At 36.8% G+C, this 14,374-nt stretch overlaps 3 protein-coding genes across 3 annotated transcripts; 1 reads left to right on the forward strand and 2 right to left on the reverse strand.

Moving 5' to 3' along the window:
• Positions 1-254: 254 nt before the first annotated feature.
• On the reverse strand, positions 255-599 carry LOC116418318. The gene has a single exon (XM_031933387.1). The coding sequence runs from the start codon at positions 597-599 to the stop codon at positions 255-257; it is 345 nt and encodes a 114-aa protein (XP_031789247.1).
• Positions 600-5,523: 4,924 nt separating this feature from the next.
• Positions 5,524-8,212, forward strand: LOC100679960. Its single transcript, XM_031933388.2, has 3 exons — positions 5,524-5,778; positions 6,044-6,271; positions 7,685-8,212. The coding sequence occupies exons 1-3, from the start codon at positions 5,653-5,655 to the stop codon at positions 8,210-8,212; spliced, it is 882 nt and encodes a 293-aa protein (XP_031789248.1). The 5' UTR covers positions 5,524-5,652.
• Positions 8,213-12,222: 4,010 nt separating this feature from the next.
• LOC116418320 (trichohyalin-like) lies at positions 12,223-13,491 on the reverse strand. Its single transcript, XM_031933389.1, has one exon. The coding sequence runs from the start codon at positions 13,489-13,491 to the stop codon at positions 12,223-12,225; it is 1,269 nt and encodes a 422-aa protein (XP_031789249.1).
• Positions 13,492-14,374: the final 883 nt, after the last annotated feature.

The raw sequence follows: 14,374 nt of genomic DNA on the forward strand, positions 1-14,374 counted from the left end.
AATAGGAAGACCTACTTTTGACTCCGGATTTGAAAAGTGCAGAGAATTTTACGTTCAAAATGATATTTTGAACAAGGTCACGGAAGGTCATATGAAGGTCAAATTTACGAAAATTGTTAAATAATGTGTGTTAGCTCGGAATAACGGTTGGAAACGTGAGTCCCCTTGCCTCTCACTGGGGTGCTTGTTTAACGTGAGTCCCCTTGCCTCTCACTGGGGTGATTGTTTAACGTGAGTCCCCTTGCCTCCCACTTCTAATCATTGAGTATGTGCTCAAACTGACGACCGTTTACGTCGATACAAAGTTGAATTCTTCTCAAAAAATGTCTTACCGTGGAAAGCAAGACATTTCTTGGAATTTCTGCACAAGCTGTTCGTATGCGTTCCATCATGTCTTCTCGTGTCGTTGGTTGCTGTTCGTAACAAGTGTTTTTCAAATATCCCCAAAGGTAAAAGTCAGGTGAAGTTAGGTCAGGCGAGATAGGAGGCCATGCAACTGGACTTCCACGTCCAATCCATTGGTTTGGGTACCGTTTGTTAAGAAAGGTTCTTACAGTCTGTGCAAAATGTGGTGGTGCACCATCCAATTGTACCCACATTCTTTCACGTTAAACAATCACCCCAGTGAGAGGCTAGGGGACTCACGTTAAACAAGCACCCCAGTGAGAGGCAAGGGGACTCACGTTAAACGAGCACCCCAGTGAGAGGCAAGGGAAACTCACTGTAATAAAGCACCCCAAAGGAAACATAATCCTATTACGTCCACGTCGTTGTTTCTGGATAACGCTAAAAATAGGAAGTAAAAAGCTTTGAGAAAGTCATAGGTACTTGGCTGATTTTCTATCTTTAAAAAAATGTAAAATACCAAGTGTTTCGTTAAAAATAGAGGTGCGAAAGATGCTCTGGTAGAAATAACCAAGATTATTTATGAGAAATTAGACAATAGTACCCCGATTGCAATCACTTTTCTCGATCTTGCGAAAGCTTTTGATACAGTAGATCATAAGATACTACTTGATAAACTTTACAATTATGGAATCAGAGGCACGGCACACAAACTTATAACAAGTTATCTGGAAGGTAGAAATCAAAGAGTAAAAATTAATGACTGTATAAGCGAATCCAAAACAATTACTACGGGTGTACTACAAGGTACTATCTTAGGTCCACTATTTTTTATTATATATGTTAATGATCTCTTGCAAAATATGCCTGCAAATTCAATAATATCATATGCGGATGATACAGCAATTATTTCGACGGATAGTTCTTGGACAGGAGTAGAGAAAAAAATGACTAACTACCGGTATAAAGTATCTAACTGGCCCTCTAACTAAATAAGCTATCACTAAACATTGACAAAACAGTTTGTATGACTATCGGGAACTACTCTGACAGCGTACCTAAAGATTTTTTAATACAAATTGATGGCAAAGACATCAAAAGAGTTGAAAATACCAAGTACTTAGGAATTATTTTTGATTATAATATGAAATGGATAAATCATATACAGTATTTAATAAATAAGTTGAAATATATGGTATTTATTTTTAGAAAGATTAATAGATTTATGCAAATTAAAACTTTAAAAATGATATATTATGCATTTTTTCATAGTGTTATAAATTATGGTAGAATAGCTTGGGGTGGTGCTTATTCTATTGCTACCAATCTATTACAAAGGCTACAAAACAGAATTTTGAAAATCATAAACAAAAATAATTTTGTTCAGGGATAATCCATTGAGTATTGGGCAACTATTTGCATATCAATCACTAATATACCACTACAACACATTAAAAGTTAAATTTTTAAATTCAGAAAGCAAAACTAGGAATAAAAGTATTCAGATACGTAGGAGACTTAAGACTATAAGTAATAAGAATAGTTATATTAAAGCCATAGGAGTTTATAATGATCTGCCAAATAACCTAAAAACTTTATGCTCTAAGAATTATACTTATAAACTAAGAGAATGGGTTAAGTTTCACATGTAAAAAAAAAAAATTCTTCTTTTTTATAAAATTAATAAGAAATATTGATAATGTATTTATAAATTGCTATGTATTCTGTATACAAATTTTATTAAAATGTTATTAATCAATCTTTCATATTGTAAAACTGTTAAAGTGTAAGTTAGGTACTACATATCTTGAAATAGATTTTTATTTTAGTTATAAGGAACTATAGTTAGTAAGTATACCGGCCTCGCGAACAGGTAACTGCGTTTACCTCTGCGGGAATTTTACTATTATGTAAATAATATGTAATTTTTTGTCTGGTTAATAAATAAATAAATAAATAAAAGTGAGAAAGATTTGTCTTGAAAAAATAAATGGATTACATGTAATTTTTTTAGGCTAATTTTACCTCAAAATTAGACAGATGTTCAAGGTCTTTGATGTCTTTTGACCTTCAAATATTTAATTTTAACTTTTAAAGTGCACAGTAAATTGGCCTTGACACGACCTTACCATGACCTTGATTAGCATTTCCAACGGACATTCTCTTATTTTTACCAAATCGGAGATCAAAAGCAGGGGTTCTCGCCTGAAAAATCACTTTGACCTTGACATAACCTAGAGAACCAAATTCAAGGTCAAGGTTATTGCAACCAGAAAGTGAAATTCTCCACCCATGACAACGTTTTTTAAAGACATTTTGATGTTTCCAATCGTTATTCCGAGCTAACACACATTATTTAACAATTTTCGTAAATTTTACCTTCATATGACCTTCCGTGACCTTGTTCAAAATATCATTTTGAACGTAAAATTTTCTGCACTTTTCAAATCCGGAGTCAAAAGTAGGTCTTCCTATTTAAAAAAATGATCTTGACCTTGAAATGACCTTCAAAAACAAGTTCAAGGTCAAAGTTGTTGGTACCAAAAGTTGACCCCCTTTGACCTCTACAACTTTTGTCTAAAACATTTTTCTGTATCCAACCATAAATCTGAGATATTTCCCATAATAGATTAAAATGGTTCACCCTGTATATATATATATATATATATATATATATATATATATATATATATATATATATATATATATATATATATTATTTGCGCATTTTGTAATGTATCTACGATTGTAATGTTATGTAAAGTAATGTAAAGTAATGGGTGAATTATGTAAAATATGTAATTGTTTTTATAATATGTATTATGACGAGGAACGTTGTTAACTCGTCATAACCTCCCCAGCATACAATCATTGTATTATTTAATGTAAATCAATTACATGTTACAGGTGAGCAGCCGCAGAGTAACGAGAGGGAGCACACCGCGACGGTGAGTGGGGGGAGAGAGAGCGAGAGCTTCGCGCGCGAGACTTAGAACGCGCGCGACAGATCCGTTCAGGCTAGCTAATCGAGCATATCGCACTTTCGCTAGATCGCGCTATCCGGAGATTAATCTTTTTATTATCGATTCGAGTGTGTGTATGACCGGTGTATTGTATCACGAGATCACGGCTATCTTCGAGGCCTCTTCGGGCGACATCGCCTTGATTACGTTCTATCTGCGACTACGCCGACTCGCCTGCGAAGGAGACGTGCTGGGCTCGAGCATTCCCGAGAACGAGCGAGAAATACGAACCGTAAGTATCAGCTCTCTACTTCTCTCTCTCTCTCTCTCTCTCTCTCTCTCTCTCTCTCTCTCTCTCTCTCTCTCTCTCTCTCTCTCTCACTAACTCTCTCCCGATCTCTGAATACGCCGTCCATCTGCGTCTCGCACACACGCGTGTGTGCTCGTGTACTTTATTCTGAGTGCAGACAATATATATTCATTTTCTCTTAAATCTAATGATTGAGTTCAGAGTTACTCATTTCTGCGGACCCGCTTGCCCAGCTAGCCACACTCGACCTTGGCCGGTTCACTGCGAACCTCGAGAACATCCCGAGGAAACGAGACTTCGTCTCGATTATTGCGAGGTGATTCACTCGACAGCAGTTGCATTGCACGCAGCTAACGTCTGCGCGATTGCTGCCGAAAACTTCACCCCGTTATAGTATATGTATAATATTTCGTAATAATATTTTTGTATGTATATTATATAATAAAAACTTCAAGTGAAACTATATTATTAATTAAATAACATTTAATGATAAAAAAATGAAATAAATCCATATTAATGAAAACCGTTTGATTCCTTGTCCTAGGAACTCCCGTTGCTTATCATTAGATGGCAACGCCTAATATGCTGAAAGGTAATAGTATATTGTATACGAAGGGTGTAAAGTGGGCTATTTTTAGACCTGATGTGTAGATTGTAGCACGAGTCGAAGGCGAATACTGAAATATTCTGTCGACTTCAAAAAGTCCTCCCTGTTAAAAATAAATACATATTTTTTGTGTGTATCTTTAGTACGTATTGTAAGTACCATATTGGAAGTACCATATAAGGATAATAACACCATTTATGGCCACATCAAATACTTATATTTATATTTAATATATTTTAAATAGTCAGTCCCAAATCAGTACATATTTTTAATACGTATTACCAGGCAAATTACATGTTTTTAGTACGTTCTAAAGGTACATACAAAAAATATGTATTTATTTTTAACAGGGCTTGGTGCACACCATATTTTATGAACCGTATGTATGTTTTTTGCATTTTTTTGGTCTATTAAATAGGGCTAATGCAACCTTTTTCAGATGCGGAAACTACACATTTTTATTCAAAAAATCTAAACAAAAAAAAATGTCTCTAAATGTACTATCATAAACACTGTATCGGAAAAAAATAATAAAAAACGTCCTAAAAAATAGTAGAACTCCTTTAATTTTGAAAATGAAATTTCACATAAAATTTTACGTACAATTTCACATAAATTAGTCCAAAATCATTACATATCATTTGATGTGAAATTTGATGTAAAATTTTACATATATTTTTTTAACAGGGTTTATTATTAGGCCACATACTTACTTTAGAAACTTGTTGAAGAACCGTTCTTTTCCTTCACAATCTTATGCATCTCAAAAATAACGTCTTTTTTGTAAATAATTGTGATTTATATCTCGTTACACAGAAAAAGGCACACGTGTTGATGGCTGGAAAAATACGCGACATTGGCGAGAAGCAAAAACGATATACTACTATAAATAATGAGTTTTTGTAAATAGTTGTGGCTTCTTAGATTTATATCTCTTTGCAAAGGAAAAGGCACACGTGTTTTAATGGCTTGCAAAATTTGCGACATTGGCAAAACCGTGGGAAGAGCAGAAACGATATATTTTTTTTTATGTAGAGCAGAAACGATATACTACATGTATACCCTTCGACCATATATCTATATATACATATACGTACTTTTATCTGGTAAGTTCGTTTCGTCTTTAGACACAACGAACTTACTTGTTTCTACAACACTTAGTTTTATCTGGTAAGTTCGTTTCGTCTCAAGACCAAACGAACTTACTTGTTTTTACAAGAGACGTAAGGAAGTGGGACTAGGCATGGACTGGGAACGCGGGAAAAAGCGATGCTACAGTATGTACACACAGCTATATATGTATATATCAAACTGTTGCTGATGCTGTTTGCTTTATAAGTGTACATGTTTTGTGTGCATTAAAAATAAATACATCAGACAAACAAAGTTTTAGTTGTTAATCAACAACATAATGCCATATTATTTCAATGGATTACGGTAGATATATTGAAGTTCCATCAGAAAACGTGCCAAGAACGACAGAATATCGTTTAAGGTTAAACAGAGTAGACTCTGATAATACATCAGACGAAGAATTCGATCAACATTGGCGGGTAAGCATTTACTTTCTAAAATAACTCATTGTTTTTGTAAATTAGCCTGCAATTTTTTATAAAACAAAAAATTTCATGAACGTTTACTGTTTTACTTTCTCATAGAATTTTTTTATATAATGATCATTTTCTTGTGTATATATTTATGTGTATATATATATATATATATATATATATATATATATATATATATATACATATTAAAATTTAAAAGTGGTAGTTATTTTAAAGAAAAAGAAATTAATTTGTACTTCATTTTGTGTAGGAATTAATTCGTCGCAGTGATAGTGATTCAACAAACACTAGCAATGAGGATAGCTTCCATGTACATTCATCCGTAGAAGATGTTCAGAGCTCCAGTTACCAAAATTCAAATGCATCAACATCCACAGAAAATGAACTTCGTGAATTCTCTAATAACATACCACATGATGAAACTGTTGACATTGGCAATAATCATTCACCTCAGGTGTCAACATCATCATCGGAACAGGTATGCTAATAATAATTAATTTATTTTTAAAATCTTATTTGTACCTATCCTTATTGTTACTATACCTGTTTTATGTTGTTACATGCAGTGCGTAAAGTTATACATCTAATTGTTTGCCCAAACACTTGTAAAATTGTGTAGAAACAGGCTACGGTAACATTTTTTACTTGTCTGTCTTGGTAGGATGTTTGTTTTACAATTTTGTTTTGGCTTTCATTTAAAAACTATCGTACCCTGGTAGAAAAATAAGCTACCGAATTAGCTAGTTTAATAACGTTAAACTAATATCAGCAACTAAAAATAAACTTGAATGTCCCAGTTGTAATTTTGCGCTCGAGGCCTATGAGAATTTTGGATTTGGTGGGTCAAATTTATTATAAGGGTTATTTCAGAGGATCTAATAACTCTAGCCAGTTGTATTTCTGGGTTCTAGTCTATTTTTACACGTAGAAAGTTATAATAACTTTGCTTTTTTCCCAATGCATTCACAAGAATTTTCGCTTTTAAAAGTTACAAAAGATTTTAAATACGACGCCTGTTTTACAAATTTTGTTCTTGCTCTCATAGAAACTAATATACGTAAAGATCTGATCTTTTGCATGCACATTTCATTAACAATAATAAAACAATATTTAATGTTTAATTCATTTTAAATGATATATTTTTAATTTTCATCCGGGCACCAATGTGAATATTATGATTAATCACTGGAAAGTTGTCTGGAAATTAATATAAAATTTGTCATTTATTAAATTATTTAAACAATTTTTGTTGATTATTTTCAGACAACTTTTTTAAATAAATTTTTTTGGAAAATCGCACATTTATCTGGAAACTATATGTGTTTTAAGCATATCTATCAGTATAAAAGTGCCCTTCAAAGCCCAAATCATAAGTAAGTCTGCGGTAGCTGAAAAATGGAAATTCTGATTTTTGGCACATATAAACATTGTTTTATGTTTTTTACATTGTATCTGAATATATTCAGTAGTTTTATTCATTTTTTAAACAACTTAAAAAAAATATTAACATAAAATTGAATTTTTCATTTTTTGACAAATAAGGTGTATTCATCCTCTTAAAGAAATATCTACTCAAAAAATTATACATTTTATATTAATGCACTGCATATTTCACCATAATGACAATAGTAGTGCCTGTGACTGACTTGAACACTGAGTTGAGAATATCAGCTACCGGTATCTATTTCAAGTAGTCTTACATATTTTTACATTGTGCCATGCGTTGCATAGTGATACTGATTTTGGGTTAATTTTTTGTTTGATACAAAAGATTTTAAACACACACAGTCTAGTTTATGCGCTTTATTGTTACAAAGTGAACAATTACTTATTATACTTAAGAAATGCATAATGCAATTACATAAAGTTTAATGATAAATGTGATTTTCAGAACTCATGGATACGTGAAAATTTACAAGAATTCCAGGAAGAAGATGAGGATGATGAAAATGAATATTTTGATGCCAATGAAGAATGGATTTACAACAATGAATTGCATCTGATTGAAGATAACATGAATTTCGAAAATTTGCAACGAGAATTAAATAGTGATGAAGCGCACGAAAACATTTATGGTTTAGCTGTAAGTAAACCAGAAGTGCTACTCGCTATTTTAAAATTCGGAATGTCGTTTAACTTATGTCAAAGCGGAATAGCTGATTTATGTAAAATGATCAATTGTTTTCTTGGTCAAAAAATACTACCTGATACTCGCTATTTGATTGATAAAATATTTAATGCTGAAAATGGTATAGACTTCCATGCCGTTTGCCCTGATTGTAAAAAATACGTAAAGCAATTTGAACGACAATCTAATTATGAAGTTACGTGTCAATTTTGTGATAAGACAATTCTTTTAAAAGATCCTACGTATAATCATTATTTTGCCATTTTCAATCTATTTTTTATAGAAGATTAAGAAATTCAGAAAACTTTTCAGATTTAACTGATGGTATTTTGTATAAACAGTTTATACGCATGCTACCTATAGATAAAATCATGAATTCATTAACAACAACATTTAATACCGATGGTTCACCTGTATTCAAAAATTCAAAATTCTCTATGTGGCCTATACAAATGGTTGTTAATGAAATACCCTTTCGCGTAAGATATAACAAACCAATCACGTGTGGAATGTGGTTTGGCAAAGATAAACCTGATATGAACATTTTCTTAAAGCCGTACATTTCTTATATAAATCAGTTAGCTAAAGATGGAATTATGTGTCATATTAATGGTTTAGAAAATCGATTCTACATCCACGCAATATGTTATTGTGTAGATTCGGTTGCGAGATCTTCAATGTTAGGAATGGTGCAATATAACGCATATTTTGGATGTCTGTGGTGTCTGCATTCAGGCGTATATATTCGCAGTAATAGAGGTGGAGCCATTAAATATGTGTTACTTGACGAAGCGCCATTAAATAGGACAGAAATAGATACCTTACAAAATATGCAGTTAAGTAGAAACTCTACTCATCCTGTTTTTGGAATTAAGAAGCCATCAATTTTAATTAATTTAAGCTCTTTTAATAGAATAGAATCGTTTATTGTTTATACATTAGTATTTACAATATTTTACAATGAAAAACTATAAACTATTGCGTCGTAGTGTACAGCTTAGTAATATATATTTAAATCACTTTTTTTTTTTGTTTTTTCTTTATTATTTTCTTCTCTTCTCTCTATTTTTCTTCACTCAATCCTCCTTCTTCTCCTGTGACTCCTTTCTTCCCTATATTTCAGTTCTTTCCTCTCTATTTTTCCTTTTCCATATTATTCCGTTTAGATACCCTATCTGTGTTTTCTCTCCTCCGCAAACTTTTTTCCAATCCGCTCCTGGTATCTTTGTGTCCTCGCACCTCTCTATTACATGTTTTAGTGTCTCCTCTTCTTTTCCGCACATTCTGCACCTCCTGTCTTCTTCGCTTCTCCAGTATTTGTTGCTCCTCGTTTCACTCCCCAGTCTAAATCTTGCTATTATTCCTAATGATCCCCTTCTGTGTTCTCCTGTGTCCGTCATATGTTGTGGGGTATCTCCTATTTCTTTTAGCAGTTCTTTGGTCTCCCCCGCGAATTTTGAGTCCCTTATCTCCTCTCTCCACCTTTGCCATTGTGTGTCCTTGTTTATCCTCTCAATCTCCTCTTCTACTTCCTCTCCTGCTTCCACTCTTCTGATATATTCTGTCAGGGATAACCCGCATTTCTCCATCTCTTTCTTCCGCTGCTCCTTCTCTCTTCCGCTCCTCTCTTTTCTCTCCCCCTCTCTTCTTAGTATTCTCCAGCACTCTCCTAGTAGCGTGCCTTCGCTCGCTTTGCTCAGTTTCCTCTCATATCTTATGGCCCTTTTCCTTGCTCTCGTTTCCAGCTTGAATCTCTTCGTTTCCCAGTGTAGTATATGCGCTGGAGTTGTCCTCTCTAGCTTCAGTATCCACTTCATGTATCTCCTCTGCACCTTTTCCAACTCCTCCTGGCCTTTCCAACACCAAATCTCTGCTCCGTACTCCATCACACTTTGCACTAGTGCCTCGAATAGCTTCATCCTGGTTTTCCAGTTCTCCTTACATATCTGTTCTCCTATCCCCCATACTGTGCCTAGTAAAGCTGTTGCCTTTTCTTTCATTTTCTTTATCTGTTCATCCTCTTTTCCGTTTTCTTTCATTGTGTATCCCAGGTACTCGAATTTCTTCACCACTTCTATTTCTTTTTCTTTCCATTCAAATCTCTCCTCTCTCCCCCTTCTCCCTCCGTTTCTGAATATCATCACCTTCGTTTTTTCCGCATTCAGCTCCAGCCCTTTCTTCTCTATAATTTTCTGGAATCTTCTCATCATCTGTCTTAGCCCTGTCGCGTTTGTTGCTAGTAGCACCACGTCATCTGCGTACGAAATCGACCATATCTTCTTTCTTCCTAGTATCACTCCTCCCTCCTGTACTTTACTCAGTTCCTCTTCCACGTCTGCCATTGCTACATTGAAAAGTAGTGGACTTAGTGGGCATCCTTGTCTCACTCCTTTCTGTGTCTCAAAGCTTCCTATCTTCCTTTCTCCTACCTTCACCTCACATTCTGTCCTATCATAAATCTCCATTACCCTTTCTCTGGTTTTTTCGTTCACTCCCAGTTTCCTCATCATTCTCCAGATCTCTCCCCTTTCTATCTTGTCGAATGCCGCTTTCATATCTGCGAAGCATGCGTACACTTTTCCTCCTTTTTTCTTCAGCTCCTGCTCCACCGCCATGCTCACCACGTATATCGCGTCCGTCGTGCCTCTCCCTCTCCTAAATCCCATCTGTGTGTCGCTTAGTCTTCCCTCTTTTTCTAGTTTTGCTTCTATTCTCCCTCTTAAAAGCTCCGCATAGATTTTATATCCTGTGTCCATTAGTGTGATTCCTCTATAGTTCCCGCAGTCTCCTTTCTCTCCTTTTTTGTATATCGGTTTCACTGTCCCTTTCTTCCATTCCTCTGGAAAGCCTTCTCCGTCCCATATCTTCCCCATAATCTCCGTTAACTCTTCCAGCATTAGATCTTCTCCGTGTTTCCATGCCTCGTTTTGAATTCCGTCGTCTCCAGGTGCCTTTCTCTCCTTCATTTTTCTTATGATCTTTCTCACCTCGTCCACTTCTATCTCTCCCTCTCCGCCCTCGTTCTCACTGCCCGTTTCTAGTATCGCTCCCCTTTCTTCGTCCTGCCGTCCTACTTTCTCCCCCAGTTGCCCTTTAAAGTGCTCTAACCATTTTTCATCTCTTATGCTCTTGTCTATTTCCTCCCTTCTTCTCTTCCTTCTCTTTTTGACCATGTCCCAGAATTTCTTGCCCGTTCTATCTTCCTTTGCCTCTTTTATCTCTGACTTTAGGCCCTCCTCTTTTTTTCTCCTGCATAGGTTTCTTAGCTCTCTTTTGACCTGCCTATATTTCTCCATGCTGTTCCTCCCTTTTCCTACCTCTTTTTTTGCCTTTCTCATTTCTGCTTTCTTTCTCCTGCACTCCTCATCCCACCACTTTCCCTCCTCTCTTCTTCCTGGTTTCCCTTTCTTGAATTGTAGCGCGTTCCCTACCTTCACTTTGATCTCCCCCCACGTCCTCGCGGCCCCCCCTCTAACTATCCATCTTCTATATTCTTCGATTGCCCTTTCTGACCATGAGACCTTCACTGTTTCCTCCCTCCGTTGCCTTTCCTTTCTCCTTCCCGATTCGAGGTCGACCTCTAGCGCCTCGTGGTCCGACTCCATTCTGTCTACTACCCTCATTTGCTTCACCCTATTCCTCCCTTCCTCATTCGTTATTCCATAGTCAATCACCGAGCACCCCATCCCTCCCACGTATGTGATTTCCCCTTCTTCGTCCCCTTCTATGTTGCCATTTAGTATGCTGAGCCCCATCTCTTTGATCCTATTTAACAGTTCTTCGCCCTCTCTATTTTTTATCTTATCTTTCGACTCTCTTTTTTCCTCGTTGCCCTCCTCATCGAAACCGCCCCCTTCTATTCCTGTTCTAGCGTTTAGATCACCACACCACAAAATTTTGTCCCCCCCTGCCCTCTCTACTAATTCCTCCATCTCTTCATAGTTGTTTTTCCTCTCTTCTCTCATGTATGTCGTGCATATCCACCATTCCTCCCCCTTTATCCTCACCTTCGCCCCTATACATTCTCCTGACCTGCCTCTCATCCATTCTATCTTATCCCCGCTCCCCCCTGTCCTTACTGCCATTAGCAAACCCCCTTTAAGCCTACCTCTGCTACCCCCCTTCTTTGCTTCTCTTACCTCGATTTCGTATCCTTTTAGCCTCTTTTTATCTTGTCTCCTTCTCCATCTTCCATCCATGTTTCCTGCAGGCAGATCACATCGAACACTTTTAGGTATCTCCAGCCCTCCTCTCCTAGTCCTTTTATCCCTGCCACGTTCCAGCTTACTACCTTTATGCTCTCATTGGTCTCCTCCCTTGTGTTGTCCTTCTGCTCTTCTGTCCTCTGCCCTTTTTCCTGTCTCTCTTCGAAAAAGCTGTCCCTTCCTCTCTGCCCAAACATATTCAGTATTTCCTACTGTGAGCCCGTTTCTCCTTATTTTTACTGTGTGACCCTCTCTCTTCCACTGTTTTGCTAACTCGTTCAGTTTCTCCCTCGTCCTTCTCTCCCTCCAGGTCGTGTCGTGGTCGATGAACACGTCCGTCCCTTTCAGCGCGCTCTTCATCCCCATCAGTTTTTCTTTCTCTTCTCCGTCTTTGCACTGAGCTCCTATTTTGCTGTTGGCTCTTCCTCTTATTGTCCATACTCTCTTGAATTCTATCTCTATTCTCAGTTTGTCTCTTACCCAGCTCTTCAGCTTATCCTTGTCCCATCCTTCTCCTCTGATTCCTGATATCACCACGTTGTTTCTCTTCCTCTCTCTCTCTCCCTCTTCTATTCTCCACTCCAGTTCTTCCATCTGCCTTTTTTCTCTTTCTTCCTCTTCTGCACTCTTTTCCCTTCGATCTTGCTCTGGTCCTTCTCTGCTTCTTTCCGGCATTCTCTCCTCAAATCTCTCCTCTAGGTTTTTTATTTTCTCTAGCATTTCTTCCTTTAGTTGTTCCCTTCTTTTACCTTCCTCCTCTGCCGCCTTCTCTGCTCTCTTTCCCATCTCTATACTTTCCTCTCTCTCCTCTTCCATCTTCTTCTTGAATTCTTCCAGGGCTTCCTTTATCCTTTCCTCATTTTCTTTCCATTTTTCCTCCCACTTCTCCATCATTCTTTTTCTCTCGTTCCTCTCTTCTTTCATCCCTTCACATATGTTGTTCAGGGTTTCCTGCAATTTCTCCATTTCCCGGTCTTCTATCTCTTTCTCGTTTCCTTTCTTCGGTGGTGTCCTCAGCGTCAGGTTACTCTTCTCAAACGGGCTTCTCTCTTCTCCTTCCTCGACCTTTTCTCTCTTCTTTGCCTCGTCCTCCGCTGGGCTCCTCTCCTTTCTCTTTCCTCCTTCTTTTATGTCTTTTGCAAAGCTCTCCGATAAACTTCGTTGTTTCAGTCCCCTTCCCCTTCCTCTTCCTCCTCTTCTTGATCCTCTACCCGTCGGCGTGTCCTTCAGTCTATTCCCTGTCTCTCCTCTTTCCTGTGTAAATTCAAATCCCCGCGGGGTTCCGTATTCCTGTTCCTCTCCGCTTCCGTCGTTCCTCTGTTTCCCTATTACCACTTCGTTTATCTGCTCGTAGCTATAGTTCATGCCTTCTCTATCTCCGTCCTTCTCCACTCTATCCTAACCTCTCTTTGCCGCTCTCACCTTTCTCTCCTTCTGTTTTATCCCTCCTCGACGCTCCAGTTCAGATTTTTTGACTTGTTTTTTCTTCACCTTTCCCTTTCTCTCCCGAATCCCTCCTTCTCCCTCTTCTCCGTTTACTACTTTCTAAAACTGTACACTACTAACGCACCTCACTCAAACGCTTCTGATCTAACCAACCGCCAAATCAGATCCAAGCTCTTTTAATATTATTTCGGGTTTTGTCCCAGACAGCATGCACTGTATTTGTCTAGGTATTGCAGAACAGTTTGCAAAATACTGGTTTGACAAACACAATATGCCCTTTTCACTATCTAAAGAGGAAATAAATGTAAATGATGATTTAGTATTAAAAATCAAAGCACCAAATCAAATTGCTAGGTTATCACGATCTATAAAGGAAAGAAGCTGGTTGAAGGCAAGAGAATTTGAAAATTGGATTCTCTACTACAGCTTACCAACTCTTACAGCAATTCCGCATATGCAAATTTATGTTAAACATTGTTCTCTTCTAGTAGAATATTTTCATATACTTAATAGAAATCAAATCTCACAGATTGAATTAAGACATGTTGATTATTTATACAAAAATTTGTTGCTTATACAGAATTTTATTATACGAAAGCATCTATGACATATAATGTGCATCAGCTCTTACATATAGTACACAGTGTTCTTAGTTGGGGACCATTATGGAGCCATAATGGCTATTGCATTGAGAATGCCAACGGAAAATTAGTAAAAAAAGTTCATGCTGCAAAAGGTGTTATTCAGCAGTGTCGATCGGTATCAATGGCGCAAGCCGAAACGATATTAAAAGACCATACTC

Source organism: Nasonia vitripennis, unplaced genomic scaffold (assembly GCF_009193385.2).
Source record: "Nasonia vitripennis strain AsymCx unplaced genomic scaffold, Nvit_psr_1.1 unplaced0174, whole genome shotgun sequence".
Taxonomy (NCBI): domain Eukaryota; kingdom Metazoa; phylum Arthropoda; class Insecta; order Hymenoptera; family Pteromalidae; genus Nasonia; species Nasonia vitripennis.

Bases quoted from the DNA above. Each gene is read 5' to 3' on its own strand.
- LOC116418320 (XM_031933389.1), bottom strand. From the start codon at position 13,491: ATGAACTATAGCTACGAGCAGATAAACGAAGTGGTAATAGGGAAACAG.
- LOC100679960 (XM_031933388.2), top strand. From the start codon at position 5,653: ATGGATTACGGTAGATATATTGAAGTTCCATCAGAAAACGTGCCAAGA. The intron at 5,779-6,043 runs GTAAGCATTTAC...CATTTTGTGTAG, and splicing joins AATTCGATCAACATTGGCGG to GAATTAATTCGTCGCAGTGA. The intron at 6,272-7,684 runs GTATGCTAATAA...TGTGATTTTCAG, and splicing joins CAACATCATCATCGGAACAG to AACTCATGGATACGTGAAAA.
- LOC116418318 (XM_031933387.1), bottom strand. From the start codon at position 599: ATGTGGGTACAATTGGATGGTGCACCACCACATTTTGCACAGACTGTA.